The sequence below is a fragment of the Tenrec ecaudatus genome, chromosome 2 (assembly GCF_050624435.1).
Source record: "Tenrec ecaudatus isolate mTenEca1 chromosome 2, mTenEca1.hap1, whole genome shotgun sequence".
Taxonomy (NCBI): Eukaryota; Metazoa; Chordata; class Mammalia; order Afrosoricida; family Tenrecidae; genus Tenrec; species Tenrec ecaudatus.
Genome location: NC_134531.1, coordinates 134,345,070 through 134,367,519, shown reverse-complemented (window position 1 = coordinate 134,367,519; position 22,450 = coordinate 134,345,070). Strand labels below are relative to the sequence as shown.

The 22,450-nt window shown below is 37.3% G+C and overlaps 1 protein-coding gene across 1 annotated transcript in view; it reads right to left on the bottom strand.

Annotated features, from left to right (window-relative positions):
• Window positions 1–22,450, bottom strand: part of ADAMTS19 (ADAM metallopeptidase with thrombospondin type 1 motif 19) — a 282,005-nt gene that overhangs the window by 98,594 nt on the left and 160,961 nt on the right. Inside the window, exon 11 of the mRNA XM_075543100.1 lies at window positions 2,106–2,207. Coding sequence (XP_075399215.1) covers window positions 2,106–2,207 — 102 coding nt within the window. The remainder of the gene's footprint in view (window positions 1–2,105; window positions 2,208–22,450) is intronic.

Sequence of the window (22,450 nt, the reverse complement as noted above, 5' to 3'; positions counted from 1 at the left end):
AAGATTTGGAAAAGATAGATGGATCATGTGTTTTTGGAGAAATTATGCCTGAATATCAGTTATAATTGTTGATTCTGGTTTTCATTTCTGAAGGATGATAAACATTACTGCTCATACAGAATTTTATGACTCGAGAAAATAATCAGTGTAGTTCATAATGCTTACCCTATATACACATTTTGTATTAATTTTCTTTATAATGAAAAAAATAAGAAAGAGGCTCAAATAAAGACCCCTTTTTATGCTCATAGAAAAATCACTGGTTGATAACCTCTAGTGGTAAAACTTAACTAGTCTAAAACATTTGGTGGAGGATTTGAACTTCTTAAATGAAAAAATACAGAAACGTCCAATTTACTGTGCCACCCAAGTCTCATCTTCATCTGTCAGCTCCACTTCTCCTTCATGATGTCACGATGCATGATAGTTTGGGGTTAATACATCAAATTCCTTATAAGGATTTTACAAATATATTGTGTGTGTGTTTGTGAGTATTCACATTTGGACACAAATGCTTTATTATTTTTTAAAAATAACAAAAAGCATTGTAAAGGCAAAAGCCTTACATGCCTATGTATGCACAGTTCTTGCCATGGTACTATCTATATGTATCTACATTGTGACCTGTCCTCTACTAACAAATTTTGTGTGTATGTTTTTTTAAAACATTTTACTAGGGGCTCATACAACTCTTATCACAATCCATACATACGTCAATTGTGTAAAGCACATCTGTACATTCATTGCCCTCATCATTTTCAAATCATTTGCTCTCCACTTAAGCCCTTTGCATCTTTTCCCCCTCCCTCCCTGTCCCCCCCTCCCTCATGAGTCCTTGATAATTTATAAATTAATATTTTGTCATATCGTTCCCTGTCCGACGTCTTCCTTCACCCCCTTTTCTGTTGTCTGTCCCCCAGGGTAGAGGTCACATGTAGATCCTTATCATCGGTTCCCTCTTTCCAACCCACTCTCCCTCTACCCTCCCAGTATCACCACTCACACCCCTGGTCCTGAAGATATCAGTGTGTGTGCAGGTATATTTATGCAAATTTCCAGAACTTGAATTGCTACATTTTAGTCTATTTTTTCAATGAATGTCTCTTGTTGTTTTGTATTTTACAAATATTTTGTTTACTATTAACTTTATATTAATATCAATAATTAATAATTTAAATATTTTGTTTTCTAAATAATTCACACAAAGTAATCTGAAGATTTTGTGTGTTGTTTTATATTCTTAGATATGATGAAATGTGATCTTTCTAATTTCATTTCACAGAATAAAAACTGGAAAATTATATAAACTTATAAACTAACAGACTGTTGTCTTTGTTTAAATTAGCCCTAATTATAAGTATGTCTGAGATCTACCTGACTTTAAGATTTGGGGCAATTAATTTACTTATCCAAAAGAATTATGTTTATCTGAAAATGTATACTAATAAATTCCTGTGGCTTTAAAAGAAACATCACATAACTTAGAAAATACACATTTAGTAACCTCAAATTTGGCAGTTGGAATGATTTATTGATGCTTAAATTGACCAGGAAATATTTTGATACACAGTGCATGTCCTGAGAAAATATATGTCACCTATTATTTGTGCTTATTTCTTTTATGCTCAATTTAAATAGTTCACATTATATACATTTCATGTCAAAGCCATACATATAGTTGAATATTAAAATGTTAATAACCAACAATGGAAGCCACTCCATCACTATTAAGAAATCAGCCATGAATTTGAAAAGAAAAATATGAAAATTTCAAATTAAAAATGGGTGAAATGCCGAGATTTTAAAAATTTGTTCAGAATATTTCATGGTGCTATGTATTACAAGTTTGTGTACTAACTGCAAGGTTAGCAGTTCAAAATCAGGGGGAGAAAAATCAGCATTTTTATACCAGTAAGATTTTTAGTGTTGGAAGCTCTTAGAAAAAGTTCTACTCTGTCCTGTAGGATCATTATGAGTAAAAAATGAGTCGATGACAATACATTTGAGTAAGAAAAGGTTTGTGTAACTAACAGAAGAAAATTCCCAAAGTCAATATGTTTCTTATTTAATTTCATATTCACTTTAGGAAAAACCAATGGACTTACCTTACCAGGTTCACAGTCAGTTCCATCCATAGGTGGATCTAGTTTGGTTCTGCATTCTTTCTCACCTTCTACCTTACACCACAACCCAGTGCAGATAACGTGCTGAAAAAAACAGCACAAGAATTAATAAGAGAAGATACTACATTTTTTAGATTAAGTCAATAATTTCAGACAAAGCTGTTTGGAATGAACAATGGAAATTATTTGAAAAATATGTTTTAGGTACTTCAAACAATAAACTCATAATTAAGACACTATATAACATAAGCCTTATAATTAAGAGACTGTATAATATATAACATGTAAATAAGACAATATATAACATGTACCTTATAATTAAGAGACTATATATCATATAGCATATAATGGAGAGATTCCTATAAAGAAAACAAAAAATCTGTTTAATAAAAGTTTTTCTATAATTTATTTCAATAAGACTTATATAGCTCTAAATGGTTAGTAAGCTACATGAACATAAGAGAAGCTGAATAAGAACAGGTGATTTTATCAGATAAATTTATACCTCATGCCCTGAAATATTTCCTCATTAAAAGTCTACTTTATTCATAAATTCCATGGATAATATTTTACTATTGTATCACATCACTTTGGGCCGTGATACAAGATAGCAGTTCTTAGTGCGTATATTTATGCAATTCATGATCAGTCACTTTTACTTCAGTGTAAATGAGCTTTAGATTTTCGGATACTATAAATTATATACAGGTATAAGTTAAAGGGAAAAAATACTGGGATAAAGCAGACAATAAATAAGAGAACTTTGAGGAAACTCAAGAAGAAATATTATCCCAATCTAAGTCACAGCTACATTTGTAGAACCAGAACCAGAGAGTCCCAAAAACGTCATGGAAAAGATGGAATTAAGAGATAATGGAACATTTCCATAGATTTTGAAGCCCCCTGGAATATGTGTGAATTGTGTGTGTATATTATATACTCTCATACACACAGGTCCACAGTCCAACAATCTTACTGGCTTTCTATTTCTTAAGAATGGTTGAACTTTTATAGACACAGGGAATCTAAAATCCATGTAGGCAACAAAGGAGATTACAACCAAGTGAAACTCATGTCCATTCTAACTCATAGTGACCTTACAGGACAGGGGAGAAATGCCATGTAGGTTTCAGACTGTAAACTCTCAAAAAAAAAAAAAGGCTTTCTTGGGACTTAATCCACATATCACACAATTCAATAGTCCAATCATATCAAGAAGAGTTGTACAATCATTGTTACAATCAATTTTAGAACACCCCCCACCACCCATGTTTAAATGATCAAATCGCTGTTAAAATGAATTGTGTGATCACCAAGAAAACAATGCTAGAGATCACATGATAGAATTGGGAAAACCAACAACTTCATTGAAAAAACCTTTTTTAAACAACCCAAAAGGTGACTATACATATGGACTTCTCCAAATAAATAGAATCAACAGAAACCAAATGGGCTACAACTGTGGGAGCATACTATGGAGAAACAGTAAAACAGGTACAAGTAGGACAGGACACTGTGGAACAGACAGACCATCAATTGCTCATATATAAGTTCAGGTGGAAGCTGAAGAAAATTAAAACAGACCACAGGAACCAAAATATGAGTAGAGTCTATCCCACCCGACTGTTGAGACCATCACAAGAAGAGATTTGCTGCATTGAACAGTACTGAGAAAAGACCTGATGAGCCGTGGGAGGACATTAAGAACATTGATCATGAAGCAAGCAAAAGGTCATTAAAAAGACAGAGAGAAAGAAAGATCAAAGTGGATGTCAAGAGACTCTGAACATTCCTCTTCATCTAATGCAAAAGAAACAAATGATGATGTCAAAGAATAAAATAAAACTTCAAAGGGCAGAAGAGAAAGTCAAATATTATAATGAAATATGCAAAGACTACTAGAGTTAGAAAACCAAAAAGGAAGAACATACTCTATATCTTAAACTGAAGAAAAATTAAATCCACTTCTTGTAAAACTGAAAGAATCTATGAGTAAACTATTGAATGATGCAGAAGAATCAAAAGGAGATAGAAAGACTACAGAGTCATTGTACCGAAGAAGCCCTAGTTGACATACCACCATTTCAGGAAACAGCGTCTGAGCAGGAGCCAGTGATACCGAAGGGAGAAGATCAGGCTGCACCTGAAGCATTAGCCAAAAACAAGACTCCCGGCATTGATGGAATAGCAACTGAAAAGTTTCAACAAGCCGATGAAGCACTAGAACCACATACACATCGATACCAGGATATTTGGAAGACAGCCACTTGGTCAACTGACAGGAAGATATCCATATTTGTACCAATTTCAAAGAAAAGCGGCCCAACAGAATGCTGAAATTACAGAACAATATCATTAATATCATATACAACTAAAGATTACATATTGCTGAAGATTATCCAACAATGTCTGTAGCAGTTCATTGGCCAGAGGTTCAGGCCTGACTCAGAAGTTGTAGGGATATCATTGCGCATGTCAGATGGATCGTGAATGAAAGCAAAGAATAGCAGAAAGATGTTTACTTCTGTCTTATTGATTATGTACAGGCAATCCACTATGTGCATCATAGCAAACTATGGAAAGCTTTGAGAAGCCTGGAAAGGCCAGAACACGCCCCCGTGCTCACGTGGAACGTATACGTGGATCAAGAGGTAATCTGTGAGTAGACAAAGGAAATGCAGCATCGTTTAATATCAGGAAGGTGTGCGGCAGGGTTGTATCATCTAACCACACTTATTCAGCCTGTATACTGAGAAAATAATCAAAGAAGCTGCATTCTCTGAAAGAGAATGCACCATCAGAATCGAATTCATGTTTATGAACAACCTGTGATAAGCACATAACCCAAATGCTGATGAAGATCAAGGATTATAGCCCTCAGTATGGACTACAACTCAATGTAAAGAAGACCAAAATTCTCACAAATGGACCAACAGGTAACATTGTGACAAATGAAGAAAGGATTGAAATTGTCAAGGATCTCCTCTTTCCAGGCTCCACCACCAGAGCTCATGGAAGCAGCAGTCGAGGCTAAAGGAATACACTGCACTGGGAAAGCCGGCTGCACAAGATCTCTTCAGACTGGAGAGCTGAACAGCAGTGATGTTACTTTGAGGACTAAGGCTCAGCTGGCCCAAGTCATGGTGTTTCCAATCACACCATGTGGGTGGGAAATGTAGACATTGAATAGGAAGACGTAGAAGAACAGATACATTAGAATCGTGGTGCAGAAAAAGAATATTGTAGGTATGAAGGACTGCTGAAAGGACAAAGAAATATGCCGTGGACGAATGACTGCCAAATTCCTCCTTAGAAGTAAAGATGGTAAGACTTCATGTTACAATGTCCGTGGTTCTTAACCTGTGGGTCTGACCCCTTCGGGGGTCGAATGACCCTTTCACAGGGGTCGCCTAAGACCATCGGAAAGCACATATTTCCGATGGTCTTAGGAACCGAGACACTGCTCCTCTATCCGTCTCCAGGCTGGTCTGCCCACATGCAGATACGCTGATCTGGTGAGAAAGAAGCTTATCTTAACCATCCCACTGACATTGGCTTTTTACACATACTGGCTCAACATAGTTTACTGTTGTTATATTAAGACTGTTACCCATGCTACACCATGCTTTAAGACAACATTTCATTTATTTGTCATTAGAAATAAATATTTCACTATACATAATTGCATATTGTTTTTGTGATGAATCACTATGCTTTAATTATGTTCAATGTGTAACAATGCAAATACATCCTGAATATCAGACGTTTACAGGACGATTCATTACAGTAGCAAATTACAGTTATGAAGTAGCAACGAAAATAATTTTATGGTCACCACAATCTGAGGGCTGCGGCATCAGGAAGGCTGAGAATCACTGCCTTAGCTACGTCGACATGTTGTCGAGAGAGACCCGATCGTGGAAAAGGACATCCTGCTCGGTAAAGCAGCCAGGCAGGAGTAAGAGGAAGGCCCTCACTGAGTGATACCGACTCAGGGGCTCCCACAACGGTGCCAGCAGGTGAACGGTCGTGAGGATGGTGCGGGACACGGTTACTCTGAGTCAGAGTGGGCTGCACGGTGCCCAACAACAAACACCATTTTCTCAGATGTTAAAAGAGAAGGCTGGAAGATATTTGTATGAGATAAAATATTAGGTAATTGAAGAGGGAAAAGTGGCAATAGGAGAAATGTAGCTATGAAAGAGGAGCAGAGAAATGTTGGGAATGAGTCACAGGATGAGAGTGAATATTGAGTATTAAGACTGAAATAATAGAGGAACCAGATCTTAAATGTAATATAGCAACTTCGGTTTGTAGAGAAGAGTAAGCAGTTTCAATAGAGGAATATTAAGCCTAAAATATTATGTTAGAAGCCTTACTCATGTGGTGTTGTTCAAAACAGATTATAAATGACCAAAACAGAGAAGTTAAAATAATATCCAAATCTAATAAATACCTCAAAACGGACACATTCAGGTTAATACTTCAAACCAGTCTGTTTTAACTCTAAAATGGATTTTAATCTCAATTCTGAAAGTATTTTATGCTATTTTTTCTTTATTTCACATTATCATTCTAAACTGTTTATAAGTTATTCAAATTTACTTGTCAATGAAGAATGTAATAACTTTAATTGAGTTCATTTTATTTGGTATCATTAGCATTTTTCTGCTTCAAGCATGCTAAAGAAAAGGATCTTGTTTAGCTAAAGGACACAGAGGCAAATACTGTAATAAATATTATCCGGCGATAATAGTGATCCACAAGTAGATACTTGGTTAGATGCACAAGGTAAAGTGGCATGGGAAGAAGAATAGGGGTATGCTAAGGAGTACATATAGAGATTTGTCGAATGATAATCGAATGTGCAACTATAGGTCTGATGTTTTCTATTTATTTGTATATTATTTCTTTAGATATAAAAGTTTTTAATATAAAATTATCGAGATGACAATGTAGAAATGACAATATTAAAACATTCATGTATAATTCACATAGCTGCCTATCTATGAGTACTAATTTTTGTGTTGAAAAGCAAGGACATTACTTTGAAGACTAATGTGTGCCTGATCAAAGCCATGGGAGTTTCCATCACCTCATATGGATGCAAATGTTGGACATTTAACTAATAAGGAATACAAAAAGAATTCGTGCATTTGAATTAGAATGCTTTTGAAAAAATCCTGAAAGTATCATAGTCTGGAAGAAAAAAAAACACCTCTTTCTTGGAAGAAGTACAGCCATAATACTCCTGAGAGGCCAGGACTGTGAGACTACACCTCAAGGACTTTGGACATGTCGTCAGGAGAGACCAGTGCCTGAAGAAGGACATCCTGCCGGGACTGACACAGAGAAGTGAGGAAGAGTTTCCTCCAGATGGACTGACACAGTGGCTGACTCCAAGGGCTCAAGCACAAGAACAATTGCGAGGGTCACCCAGAAGCAGGCAATGTCGGGGTCTCTTCTCAATGTTTTCTTGGCTGATTTGTTTGCTCGTTTGATTCTCTGTCATTCTGTCGAGTATATTTTATCACAATTGGTCAAGATGGGAATTTATCATCAAGGAAGACATTTTCTTGGAGAACATTGAGTAAAGCGGAGTTGTAGTGTAATAGGAACCATTTTAGTTACATTCACTAGTTAATTAATGTTTATTCAATGTATGCTGAACAGTCTAAGACCAATGTAGTCTTAGAATAACACGTGCTTCCTGAGCATTGTTCCTGGAGGCATCATCCTGCTCCACAGAGCTTGGCAGCCTTTGAAAGTCTGTATACGGCCACGATAACTTGTAACTGCCTTGCTGGTAGTGTGTGGTGTGTGAACACTGTTGGTGGTCTACATTTGGACCTGTCATGATTATCTGCTATTCAAAACAGCAGGTACACTAATTGATTCCCAGTGAGAACATAAAAGCAAAGTTGGCAGCTTTTCAAGATAAGCATAAACACGTAGAACAAATCTCCCACACAAGAGATGTCTTTTTAGGTTCTGCATGGCTACCTCCTGGCAATAAATGACAGCCTCATTCTTTCAAAGTACTCACTAATTCAAGAGTGCAATCCAAACTGTCAAAAATAAGGCAAGAAAACGTTGATGAAATAGGATGGAATGTTTTCACCTTTGGCAGTGGAATGTCTCCGAGATGCGACGTTAGAGCAATATGTTAGCAAGCCCTGTCTTCAGGTCATGAGATTTCAGCCATTCTGGTCCTTGGAACAAAACACTCTGCATATGCTTAATAGAATAGAGTGCTATTGTTGTTGTTGTTTTTAACTTCATGCTGAAAGTATTTTTTTGTGCACGTTTAGAAAAAATGTATAACTTAAAATGTTCTGCAAAAGACTCAAAAAGGGCAACACACAACTCTGCATTTTCTAGCAAATCAATAAAAATAATTCAATTTTCATTTTTATTTCCCTATAATAAATAATAGTTATTAAAATAATTTAATAGAAATGTTTATCTCTAGTAGGTTGAAAAAGCAGTTACACGAAAATACTATATTTTTAAACTGAAGAAATAATTATCCTGAAATTTATCTTCAAAGAACCTGTTTGCCATACCTTTATTAGTAACAAATAACTCCATTAAATGGAACTCAATAACAAAATTTTAAAATATGAAGTGTATATAGATAGAAATGATAATAATTTCTTAGATAGAAGTGATCATTGATTTTTTCCATCATATATATATATATTTCCCAAAATAAAAATTTTAATAGTTTTAACATTTACTTGTAAGTGTACATCAACTGTGGAGTCAGTTTTCAGAAACATTATTTTGGGATCATAGTGCTTTGTAATATAATTAATGACAGAGAATGGAAGAGGAATCATGGAAAAAAGAGAAACTAAAAGAACAAACAGTTGAAATCTAGTTCACTGGAAACACTAATAAAATGATAAAATACTTGTAAATAACCTAGAAGTCAGAAAACAAAGTGTTAGGAATATAAAATAAAGGTTTAACAATACATATTGCTGAGTTTAAGAAGAAAACACATGGGTATTATGAATAACTTTATCCTATTAAGCTTGACAATTTAAGAAGAAAAATATTAGAAAATTAAAACTTTCTAAAATCAATCAAGAGTCAATTGAACAAGCTGAACAGTTCTATAGCAATAGGGTATTTAATGTTCTTAAACATTTTCTCCAAAGAAAACCATTTTTAACTATTTAAAAATTTTTTTCTAAACTTACATAAACTCTCTAAAGAACAGGAATAGAGGAAACCCTTCAAAGTTCACTTTATGACACACGAACCTTACATGAACTTTTTAAAAGGGAGATTTAGTGGTTCCTCTTATGTATTAGCTTAAATGTAATATCCTAAAAACACACAAAGTTGTTGAATCTAACAAAGTATAAAATAAAGGTAACACCTAGGACCAAATAGGATTTATCCGAGGAATAAAAGTTGTTTGATATGACGAACTTCAGTTATATCATCAACCACTTCAATAGCTTTAAATTTTAACAGTTTTTATATCTATGGATACAAAGTTATTTAACACTGATTCATTAAAAAATAGTCTTAGTAAACTAGATGTGCGCAGAAATTGCTTTACATTTCAAATACATCTATGGAAATCTTCCAGCAAACATACTAAGAAACATTGAAATGCTGAAAACTTTCTTTTAAGACAAGGAATGTAGCACAGAAGGTTGTTTGGCACTATCATAAAGAATTCGATACTTGGTGTATTCAATGTGACAGGAGAAGAAAATAACTGTCAATCTGGACTCCTGAACTTGGCTGAATATTTATTCAACACCGAAAGTTATAAAGGCTCTTTCAAGGAAACAAAGCCTGAGTATTGCCACCCACAGATTCACCCAAAAGGAACTTCAAAATTCAATACATCAAGGAGTATGAACCCAGAAGAAAGATCTAAAGAAAAAGAGAATGATAAAGATAAGGGTAAGACTAAATATAACTGGATTACACAAACAAAAATAATTGAAATTTAGCATTTAATCATAAACATTTTTAGTCAAAAAATCCTAGAATTGTTGCTCAGTTACACTTCAGAACCTTTAACCCTTATCAGAGACTATTTGACTGTGACTATTTGATTGTGTCTTTGCTCAATCTTCCCTCTTCATACTCTTTAACATTGCTAGTGGTGGAAGCTGAGGCATTGGAAGGAAAATGCAGCCAATGAATACAGAAAGCAAGAAGCAGTGAAATGAAAAGTCATCTACAACAGAACACACCAGGAAGGAAAGTTTAAAGGCATGTGACACCCAAATAGTTTTGTTAGGTAGTGTTGAGTACGCCCTGGCTCTTAATGACCCAAATGTACAACAGGAGGAAACACCACCAGTCGTGTACCATCTCACAACCGTTCTTAGGTTCCAGCCCATCCATGCAGCCACTGGGTCCATCCATCTGGCTGAAGGCCTTCCTCCTTTTTGATTCCCTTTGTATTACTCACTTGGGAAAGGCACATTTAAGCCCAGTGGGATTGCACTCAGAGTCACTACAACGGTTATGATCTTAAAATTTTTTTAAAAAGAAAATATTGTTGGCGAGGATGTGGAGAAATCAGAATTCTCATTGATTTCTGATGGAATTGTAAAATGGTAAAGCCTTTGTGAAAAAGAATTTTGACAATTTCTCCAAAAGCTGAACATAGAATTACCACATGACTAGCAATACTACTAGCAAACATTATGTAAATGCCCAAAGATGTACAGGCTGGGACACAGACGGACCCTGTGTACCAGTACCAATTTCAGCACGATTCACAGTGGCCACATGGTCGACCCTGCTCCAATGTCTAGAAAAAGACAACTGGGTAACAAAATGTGGTATAACCCAATTAAATATTATTCAGTCATAAAAATATGAAAGTAAGGAGGACTTGAAACACTTGCTGATGAGGATCGAGGATTGCAGCCTTCAGTATGGATTACAACTCAATGTAAAGAAAGCCCAAATCCTTATAACTGGATCAATAGATAATATGATAAAAGGAGAATAGAGAGAGCTTGTCAAGGATTGTGAAGAAATCAAATTAAGCATTGCATTAGATAGGTCTGCTGCCAAAGCTCTCCAACGTGTTGAAGAACAAGGAGGTCACTTTGAGGACTAAGATGAGCCTGATCATCCCCAATATTCTCAACTGTCTCAGATGTATGTGAAAACTGAACACCGATTAAGGAAGACTGAAAAAGAATTCATGTACTTCTATTATGGTGTAACTAAAATTTTTGTCTTGTAAGAGCAAATTCAATTCTTTTCTCCATTTATCATGATGCCACCTATTGGTTCAGTTGTGAGGATATGGTTTTTCTTTACGTTGAATTGTAATTCATACTGAAGGCTGCAAACTGATCTTCATCAGCAATTTTCAGTCATCTTAGTTTTCAGAAAGTAAGGTTGTGTCACCTGACCACCATGCATTGTCCATTCACCTTCTTCCAATCCTGATCCTGTGTTCTTCATGTAGCCATCTTCTCAGATCCTTTGTTCAGCACAGTGATCGAGTGTGAGGAAAGAATACAACCTTGACGCACAGCTGCCCTGATTTTAAAATACACAGCACTTTATATCCTTGTTCTGTTTGCGCAACCACCTCTTGGTCCATATATAGGTTCCAACAGCATGATGAATAGTTTTGGAATTCCCATTCTTCTCAATGTGATTCGCTGCTTGTTGTGATCCGCAGAGCCAAATATATAGTCAAGAAGGCACAAGTAATATCTTTATTTTCTGCTTTCAGCCAAGATCTATCTGAACTCCTTTTCTTAATCATGCAAAGATTTCCAGCAGCTCCCTGTTAATGTTCTGATTTAACCCTAGGTTGACTGAGTGGGCTCTGATTAGATAACATTGAACAACGGAAGCCTTGATATTCATTAATGCCTTCAGTGAACTGCCTTCACAGGATGAAGAGATCTTTGAAATTAGCAAGCACCTTATCCAATATTGACACGATTTATCAATGAGGCTGTCTTAGAGGCCACAACTACTACCATCAACTATCTATTACCTATGGGATTTCATAGTGCCCAGATACCATCTTCTGAAATTTCTCTTAAGGTACATCAATCTCTGTAAGTGTCATCAATGCATCTGTATTATGGTGTGTGCCAAGGATATTGAAAATAAAATAGATGACCAAAAGAACAAACAAATCTGTCTCTGAGGAAGTACCGCCAGAGTGCTTCTTCGAGGGACGGAAGCAGAGACTGTCTCACATACTTTGGACAAGCTGTCAGGGGAGGCCAGTCCCTGAAGAACATTACGTTTGATAAAACACGGGGCCAGCGAAGAAGAGGAAGGCTCAGGCATGATGGATGGGCACAGTGGCGGCAACGAAGGGCTGGAACATAAGAATAACTGAGAGAATGTTGCAGGACCATTTAGTGTCTCCTTATTCGGGGTCACTATGAGTTAGAACTGACTCGGTGGCAACTAACAATCACAAAACCATGCCCATGTCCATCAGTTTAGTGAGAACATTAGTGGTTTTGAAAGTCCTGCAAACAAAAATCACCACTCATACTTAGATAGGTAGATCTAAGAGAAAGTACAGTGGACTTTTCCACGTTTCTTTAAAATCATCCCCAGTGAAATTATGCTAGAAAATATTGTTACATGATACACAGACAATTCATGATGTTCTTTTTTTATTAAATCATTCTATTAGGGGCTCATACAACTCCTATCACAATCCATACATATATCAGTTGTGTAAAGCACATTTGTATATTCATTGCCCTCATCATTCTCAAAACTTTTGCTCTCCACCCAAGCCCCTGGCATCAGCTCCTCATTTTCCCCTCCCCCCCTCCCTCATGAACCCTTGATAATTTATAAATTATTATTTTGTCATAGCTTATTCTGTCCCACGTCTCCCTTTCCCCACTTTTCTGTTGTATGTCCCCCAGGAAGGAGGTCACATGTAGATCCTTGAAATAGGTTTCCCCTTTCCAACCTACCCTCCCTAGGCCCTCTCAGTATCACCACTCACTCCACTGGTCCTGAGGGGATCATCTGCCCTGGATTCCCTGTGTTTCCAATTCCCAGCTGTACTGGTGTACATCCTCTGGTCTAGTCAGACTTGTAAGGTAGGATTCGGATCATGACAGTGGGAGGGGGTGGGGAAGCATTTAGGAAATAGAGGAAAGTTGTATTCGTCATCGTTGCTACATCGCACCGACTGTCTTGTCTCCTCCCCAAGACCCTTCTGTAAGGGGATGTCCAGTGGCCTAAAAATGGGCTTTGGGTCTCCACTCCGCACTCCCCTGCTCATTCACTAGGGTAAGATTTTTTTGTTCTGATGATGCCTGATACCTGATCCCTTGATGCCTTGTGATCGCACTGGCTGGTGTGCTTCTTCCATGTGGGCTTTTTTTGCTTGAGCTAGATGGCTGTTTGTTTACCTTCAAGCCTTTAAGACCCCAGACATTATGTCTTTTGATAGCCGGGCACCATCAGCTTTCTTCACCACATTTGCTTATGCACCCGTTAGTCTTCAGTGGTCGTATCAGGGAGGTAAGCACAAAATGATAGGCAGAAGTTTATATTTACTGCAGTTCTTCAATTTTTAATCACATTTCCTTCCCTCATATAAGAAGTCAGACTTAGGGGTATCTATAGTTTTCAGAAAAATATCCTTCCATATCTTTATATTCTACACCAGGATTTTTATCTATTGATCTCTCTATTTATTTAATAACAATCCCAATGACTCATCTGTTAGTTTGTCTTACTGTGAAGACTTGAATGTTGCTTAGATGCTGGTAGCTAAGACACCAGCAGGGTAACCGATGGTGGACAAGTTTCTTTGATGCTTCAACAGTAATCCTGGGTAGGAAGAAGGAAGAGGGACATCTAAAAATTAAGCAGCTGGAAACCTGGTGATTTCTAGAAGAATATTGTCTGATAGAGTGCTAGAGGAGGAGAACCTCAGGTTGGAAGCTGCTGAAGACATGACTGGAGAAGTGCTGCCTTCTCAATATAGAATCAACCTACTGACAGAGTAAGCCTTCATTGGTTGCTGGCATATGACTCTCCAACAATGATCAGGATGTGAAGTATATCAAGTATAAATCTAGGAAAAGTGTAAATTGTCACATGAAATGAGACAAATAGACATTGATATCTTTGGCATTCGTGAGCTAAACGGAACTGACATTGGTCATTTAACATACACTATCCATTTATATCTATATATTAAAATGTGTTCTGTGTTGTTTACTGCAAAATTTAAACACATTTAGGTCTTCAAAGTATTTATGAAAATTGCTATGTGATCTTACATTTTTGACACTCTAAATTGCCCTCCACCTTCCATATGTGTGCCTTTTCAGTTTTCTTTGATGTTTTCCACTCTTATCAAGCTGTACTCTGACTTTGTTATAATCATGCAGAATGTGAGCATAGACCAAGAGGTAGTATTCAAATAGAAAAAGAGAGTACTGCTTGGTTTAAAATGACAGAAAGTATGCATAAGAGCTGTACACTTATTTGATATGCTTATTCAGCAAATAATCCGGATACACTGTAACATATGAAGACAATGCAGTGTCAGGGTTGGAGGAAGTCTAATTAATGACCTGAAAGCAAGAGGGTCGTAAGGGCTTTGTTGTTGAAGATCAGACTCCAGTCTCCAGCATAGATTGCATGTGAAAGGGCACAACACGAAAGTCTTACAACTGGATTATAGACAGCATTATGATACATGGAAAAGAGTGTGAGCATGATCACTGCTCAATCAATAGTCAAGAAATCAAATCATGTGTTTCAGTGGGAAAATATGTTTCCCAAGACCTCTTTAAACTGTTAAGAGAAAAGACTAAGGTGAGTACTTAGGTATGCTTGACCCAAGCCATATTGTCAATTTCCTCACATGCATGTAAAAGCTAGACCAGAAATAGGGAAGACTGTAGAAGGATTGATGTATTTGAACTATGTTGCTGGTGAAGAATATCGATAGTATGAACAAACAAAACAAAAAATAAGACTCTCTTGAAAGAATTATGTCCAGAATGATCTTTAGAAGTGAGGATATGTAGAGTTAGTCTCAAGTACTTCAGACATGTTACCTAGAGAAACTAGGAAAAGGTCATCATGCTTGGTAAAGTAGAAGGACACTGAAAGAGAGGAAGACCCTTGATGTGATTGATTGACACGGGGTCTGCACAATGTATTCAAACATAAGAACAGTTATAAGCAAAAAACAAAAGGAAAAACCAGTTGTGGGGATTGTGGAAGCACAGTGGTGTTCCATTATGTTTATGGGGGTCTCGATAAGTCAGAAGAAACTCTATAGCAACTAAGAATTACAACAACAACAACAACAACAATAAATTATATGTTTACAAACAGAAAAAAATCAGTACAGGTGTGTTAGGGAGAAATAATCATATAAATAGAGCAAATAACTGTAAACAGTAAAATAAATCAATTAAAATATTTTAATTCTTATGTTGTAGGTACTATAGAGGGTACAATTAATTCAGTTTAAATTCAGTGTCCGAGCTAAGATTTTTCCCAAAGAGAAGATAATAGACTGGGGAAAAAACATAATAGCTACAATGTACTCTTTCATGATTTTATAGTTTAATGTTGGTGTTTAAAGTACTCTGGCACAGTAGTGATTTGTTTGCTGTGCCCCTAACCACAAGGTCAGTGGTTCAAACCCACTTGCCACTTACTGGGAAACAGATATGGCTTTCTGCTCTTATAGAGGGTTTTAGCCCCCGAAATCCAAAGGGGTAGTGAATCTCTTTCCTTGATGGTTCATTATGACTCAGAATTGGCTCAATGGGAGTAAGTTTGGTTTGTTTTTGAATATTGGTGTTTAACTCTGCCTCTTAATATGTATATAAACTTGAATGTGCTATTTAACTTCTCCAAACCTCAATTTTGTAATCTGTAATGAATTATTTATGAGATAGTTAAGTTTTGGTTAACTTTCCTAAGCGAGGATTCTTACGGCTTTGGCAATTTACACATAGTAATATTTCATGACCTGACGACACAATGTAGTCACACCCCATCTATTGTAAGGCTCCATAATAAAATAAAATTAAGGTGAAATGCAAAGCCCTTATTCAAGTCAGACGTCTGATGCAATTACATTTCCTTAAAGGTGTGGTTTATTTCCTATTTAAGTTGACACTGTGGAAAAGTTTTCTGTTTTTGCTGGGTCTGGAACCTGCATCTGATTCATAGACCTCTGTTTCTTTGGATTGTAGCAAAAGAACTGCCATGTTGCCTGTGTATGCTGGGAGTGATTACAGCCTGCCATCTAACCTGCAAAGTTGGATTCATTCACCTTTGCACCTACCAGTCTATAGTCTTCCTGCTCATTTGAGTTCATCTGTCCTCAAAGCTACATGAGTCAGGAGACAGTCCCAGCTACCATCTGACCCTCAGATTTGGAATCTGCCTGAATGTGGGCTCACATGCTTTTACAATTATTTGAGCTTTTTCGCGAGTTACATTTCCTCTCTCGATGTATATATATAAGTGTCAGTGGCTTTGCTTTGACAGACTGGCTTTGCTCCTATAGAAAACTTAATCAAAGACAACAACTTTGATAAACATTATAATAAGAATTAAGTTAGATTATAAACAAATAATTTAACATATATTCAGAATACAAAATTATAGAATAGTAGTAAACTACACAGCCTTTCATTATGTTATACACAGTTTTATTTTAGCATGTAAAATATTCACCCACAAATCGAAATATATATACTCTAAAACATTTGTTTTATGTGACCCAGTAAAGAAGATTGTAACCAAATACTGGATTGTCTAAAAGCCCAGACCACCAGTTATTTGTCATCTTGTTGTACTATGGTGGAGTGTATATTTTTATTAGCTGCAAGCTATTAAATGGGTAATTTTAAATACCAGCAGGGTTACCCAAAGTGAACAAGTTTCAGCAGCACTTCCAGGCTAAGAACAGACTACAGAGACTCCTCCACTTTTGAGGAATCATTCACTGAAAGCTTTGTGGCTAGTACTGAAACACTGCCATATCCTGAAGACCGCACGAACAGAGCAGAACACTGATAGAAAGGGCCAGAATATGAGATGCTCAGGCTGGAAAACACACAAAATACGACTGAGGAAGAGCTGCCTTCTCAAAGAACAGTGGGCCACAATGAGGTGGTTGGAGTAGGCTTTGGGAGTGAAGACCCCAGGCCCTTCACTTCCTAATGAGGCAAAATTCATCATGAAAAGAAATACAGGAAACATCAATTAATAATCGGAATGTACACGTATGAAACTAGGAAAATTAGAAATTGTCAAAAATTACATGGAATGCACAATGAGAGATAGTCTAGGCATTCCAGAGCTGAAACAAACCACTATTGGACATTCTGAATGAGAAAATAATATTGTGAGGAAGAGAGTACTGCATTCATCATAAAAAAGATCTGTCTTGAAGTACTGTGCTCAAACATTGAGAGAATGATAAATGCAAAGAAAGAACATTCATATACTGAGGTATATTTAAGTAGAGGCCCACAGTCCATCTGCTTCCTTATTTTATATAGATATACATAAATATACAAATATTCCTATTTTATATGTGTATATACTTACATATCTATATTATACCACTCTACATAACTTATATTTTCTTGTTCTTTCCTATTTTTCTTTCATCCTGCCCCACTATCGTGTTTACCCATCATTCACCTCTCAGTCATTCCTCTCAGATCCTTTTCAATTGATCAAGCATGATCAGGAATGTTACACACTCTCACCATCAGTTTTAGATCCCTACTATACTCCTGTCTCTGTCATTATTGGCTCAACGCTCCCCTCCCTCCACCTCCTCCTCTTCCACACCCCCACAGGACCATCACGTCCCATTGCTCACTCTGCCTATCTTGCATAGATGGACACCAAAAGAAAAAAAAGAGAGAGAGAGAAAGAGAGACCATACTTGTTAGACCAAGTCTAACTGTTGTACTGACCCAGAGTAGATGAGTATCCCTCTGTTGAAAAGCCAGCAGGGCCTGATATTATCCATTGGTTCAACCCCCTTTTCTTTCAGGGATCCATATTCCAGGACCCACTTATCTAACACCACTTAAACCTTTTTCAAAGCAGGGGCATGAGCAAATGTGGTGAAGCAAGCAGATGGTGACCAGCTATTAAATGATATAGTATCTGGGGTCTTAAAGGCTTCAAGTTAAACAAGTGGTCATATAGCAGAGAAGCAACAAAGCCCACATGGAAGAAACACATCAGCCTGTGTGATCATGAAGTGTCGATGGGAATAGGTATCAGAGGTTCAAAAACAAACAATCACACTGAAGTGGAGGAGCATGGGCAAAGTGGAGACCCCAAACTCACCTGTACGATAATTGTACAGTTCCGTACAGTAGGGCCACATGGAAGGATGACATGTCCAGGATGCAGTATAGTACTGATGCAACACATAACTATCCTCTAGTATGTTAATATTTCCTCCCCTTACTATTATGGCCTGAGTAGTTCTACCTCCTCAATCTTGTTAGGCCTGCCTATGTTCATCTGTATAATTAATATCGTTTGGTGCGTTAAATCCAAGATAGATAAACCCTGCAGAAGCAGTAATGGGAGTAATGATTCCTTGAGGGTAAGAGAAAGGGGTGGGAGATGGGGGAAAGGGGGTCGGATAGCAAAGATGACTGTATAACCCCACATGAGGGGAACGAATAACACAATTGTAGGTGAATGGATATATTGGATGGCATAAGATTTGGAAAATAAACAAACAAACAAATAAGTGTTAACAAGGGTTTCAGGGAAGTAGCGTGAGGAAAGGATGGAATAAAGGGGAGCTGTTATCAAAGAGTTTAAGATGAAAGAATATGTTTGGAATACGATGGCAGAAGCAAGTGTACAACGATGCTCGACCTAATTAAATCATGGATTACTATAATGTCTGTAAGAGCTCCCAGTAAAAAGATTTGAAAAATGGAACGTGTTCAGTATATCTTAAACTGGAATAACTAAAGAAAAAATTCAAGCTTCAAATTGCAAATTTGAAAGACTATGGGCAAAATATGAAAGATACAGGAAACATAAACTAAGATGGAAATAATACAGGGTCACTGTAACAATAAATTAGATTACAACCCACCATTTAAATAGGTAGCATGTGAGCAAAAACCAGTGGCACCAAAGGAAGTTGTCTTGGAAACATAAGTCAGAAACAAGCCTCTGAGAATTGGCAACACACCAAGGGAAATGTTTCAATAAGCTGGCGAAACACTGGAAGCTCTCATCTATGGCAGGAAATTTGGAATCATTACTCCCATTACTGCTTCTACAGGGTTTATATATCTTGGTTAACTGGCTGGAAGAAGTCCATATTTATCCTTAATTTAAAGAAAGGTAACCTAAAAGAATGCCCAAATCATAAAACAAAAAGATTTATGTAGCATGCAATTACAGTTTTGCAGATCATTCAACAATGGTTGCAGTTGTTCATTGATAGGGAACTGCCATTGATTCAGGCCAGATTCAGGAGTTTTGAAACAAAAATGTTTAGTTTCATTGTCTATGCAAAGGCATTTGACTGTGCGGATCATAACAAACCGTTGATAGCAGTAAGAGGAAAGGGAATCCCAGAGTGCTTCATTGTGCTCATGTGGAACTTGTGCATACATCGAGTCAGCTGTGCCATCGGGACAAGGAAATGCTGCACGGTTTGCAATGAAGAAAGGTGCTCGTCTGGTTGTGTCCCCTTACCACACTTATTCAATTGCTATGCTGAGCAAATAACCAGAGAAGCTGACTTTCGCTGTGGAGGGATGTGTCATCAGGATTGGAGAAAGGCGTATCAACTACCATCCATAAGCGATGCCATAATGTAGCTTGAGGAAGGTGAGGAAGGCTTGAAGCACTTGCTGATGAAGATCAAGGATTGCAGCTTTTGGTAGTAACTGCGACTCAATGAACAGAAAACAAAAATCCTCACCAATTAGACCAATTGTAATGCCATATAGCAACTGACAACAATTGTCACATCGCGATACGTAGAGAAAAGATTGAAGCTACCAAGGAGTTTGGTTTGTTTGGCTCCACAACCAATGTTCATGGAAGCAACAGGCAAGAGATCAGAAAGCACATTGTACAGGGTAAATTTGCGGCACAAGATCTCTTTAAAGTGTTGAAAGCAAGGAGGGTGTTCTGAGGAGTAAGATGGGAGCACAGCCTTGGCTTTTTCAATCCCCTCATATGCTTGTGAAATGGCACTGAAGGAGAATCTATGCACTTGAATTATTGTGTTGCCAAAGAATGTTGAAAATACCATTGACTGCCAAAAGAACCTACAAATCTGTCTCGGGGGAAGTGCAGCCAGCGGGCTTCTTAGAGACAAGGATGGGTGCTTCTTAGAGACACGTCCTATGGTACTGTGGACATGTCTGGAGATACCGATCTTTGGAGAAGAACATCATGCTCACTACAATAGGGGAAAACAGACAAACCAAACACAAACACATCGCCCTTGAGTCAATGCTGACTCAGCAATCTCCTGTGGGTTCCAAAAGCCACCCCTGTGGGTTTCTGAGACAATGGGACTGGAAAGACCAATCTTTCTTCTGTGGACAGAAGAACTGCAGGTCTCAGACTACTGACCACGCAGCTCAACACGTAACCACTGTACCCCCAGGGCCCCTAAAGTCAAGTACTTTAGGGATGCTATTGACAAGATGGCCTGACCCAGTGGCATTCAACAATGCATTCAAACATATCAAACATTTTCATTAAATTGAAAGATCATTTTAGTAGGGCTCTTACAGCTCTTATAACAATCCGTACATCAATGGCATCAAGCATATTTGTACATATGTTGCCATCATTAGTTTCTAAACATTTACTTTCTATTTGAGCCCTTGGTATCAGCTCCTCTTTTTTCTTTCACTCTCCCATCCCATCCTGTGACCCCTTGATAAATTATAAATGATTATTATTTCATATTTTACATCAACCGCTGTCTCCCTTCCCCCTCGGTTTCTGTTGTTTGTCCCGTTGGGGGCAGGGGATTTGGTTATGTGTCCATCATTGCCATTGGTTCCCCCTTCCTCTACTCTTCTTCCTACCTTCCCTCTTCCCCTCTGGTATCCCTACTCCCATTCCTATTCCTGGATTCCATGTGTTATGAGCTCTTATCTCTTATCTGTATCTGTGTACAGCATCACAAAATGTCAGCTTGCTTTAACAAATTGATTGATTTTGGGGTGGGTGGGTTCCCACCTCATATGTTGTATATGTGCATGACTTGGAAAGCTATAGACAGTTCAAGTTGGAAAAAGTTCAAGAAAATGACAAAGGCAAACAGATTAGATGTGTTCTAATCACTAGAGCATTCTATTGTGATTATTAAAATTGTCTAGGTTGAGATCAGTTGGTTTCGCCAAGTAACTGTCAACTCGGTGACTACTAGTGCTGGTGATAACTTGACAATAGTTTCAGCAGTACAATGACGGGGAACTGCCAGAAGTTCAATGCAGATTAAGTCAGATTCAGAAGAGGACATGGAACAAGAGAATACATATTATCAATGATGTTAGATGGGTCTTTGTTGAAAGTAGGTAGATGTCTACTTGTGTTTCAATGAGTACATGAAGATATTCACTGGTGGAGCATAACAAATTATAAATAACGTTGAGAGGAATGGGAAATCTGGAACATTTAATTTCGCTCATGACGAACCTGGAGGCATACCAAAACGGAGTCATTTAAACAGAAAAAAGAAATACTTGTGTTTTTCAAATGAATAAAGGAGTGTATCAAAATTGTATCCTTTCACCATATGCATCTAAGCTTTATGCTGAGCAAGTAATACAAGAAGCTGGCGTATATGAAGAAGACCCTGACATGAAAATTGGAGGAAGACTCATTAACAATCTATCATATGCAGATGACAGACTTTTGCTTCCCGGGAACAAAGAGAACTTAAATCGCTTACTCGGCTACAGCCTTCACTGTGGATTGTATCACGACATAAGGAAAACAAAACCCCTATCAAGTGGACCTATCAGTAACATCCAAGAAAACGGTAAACGAGTGAAGTGGTCCAAGATTTAATTTTGCTGGGTCTACAATCAACATCTATGGATACAACAGACGGGAAAGAAAACAACATATTTCATTGGGCATATCTGATACAAACGCTTTGTCCAATGCAAGATATTGCTTAAAAGTGCAAAAAGCAGACATCATTTCCAAGACTCAGGCACACTTGACCCAAACCATGATATTTCAATCACCTCACATGCATGCCAAAGTTCAATGCCGTCTAAGGAAGAACACAGAAGAATTGATATATCTGAATTATGGTC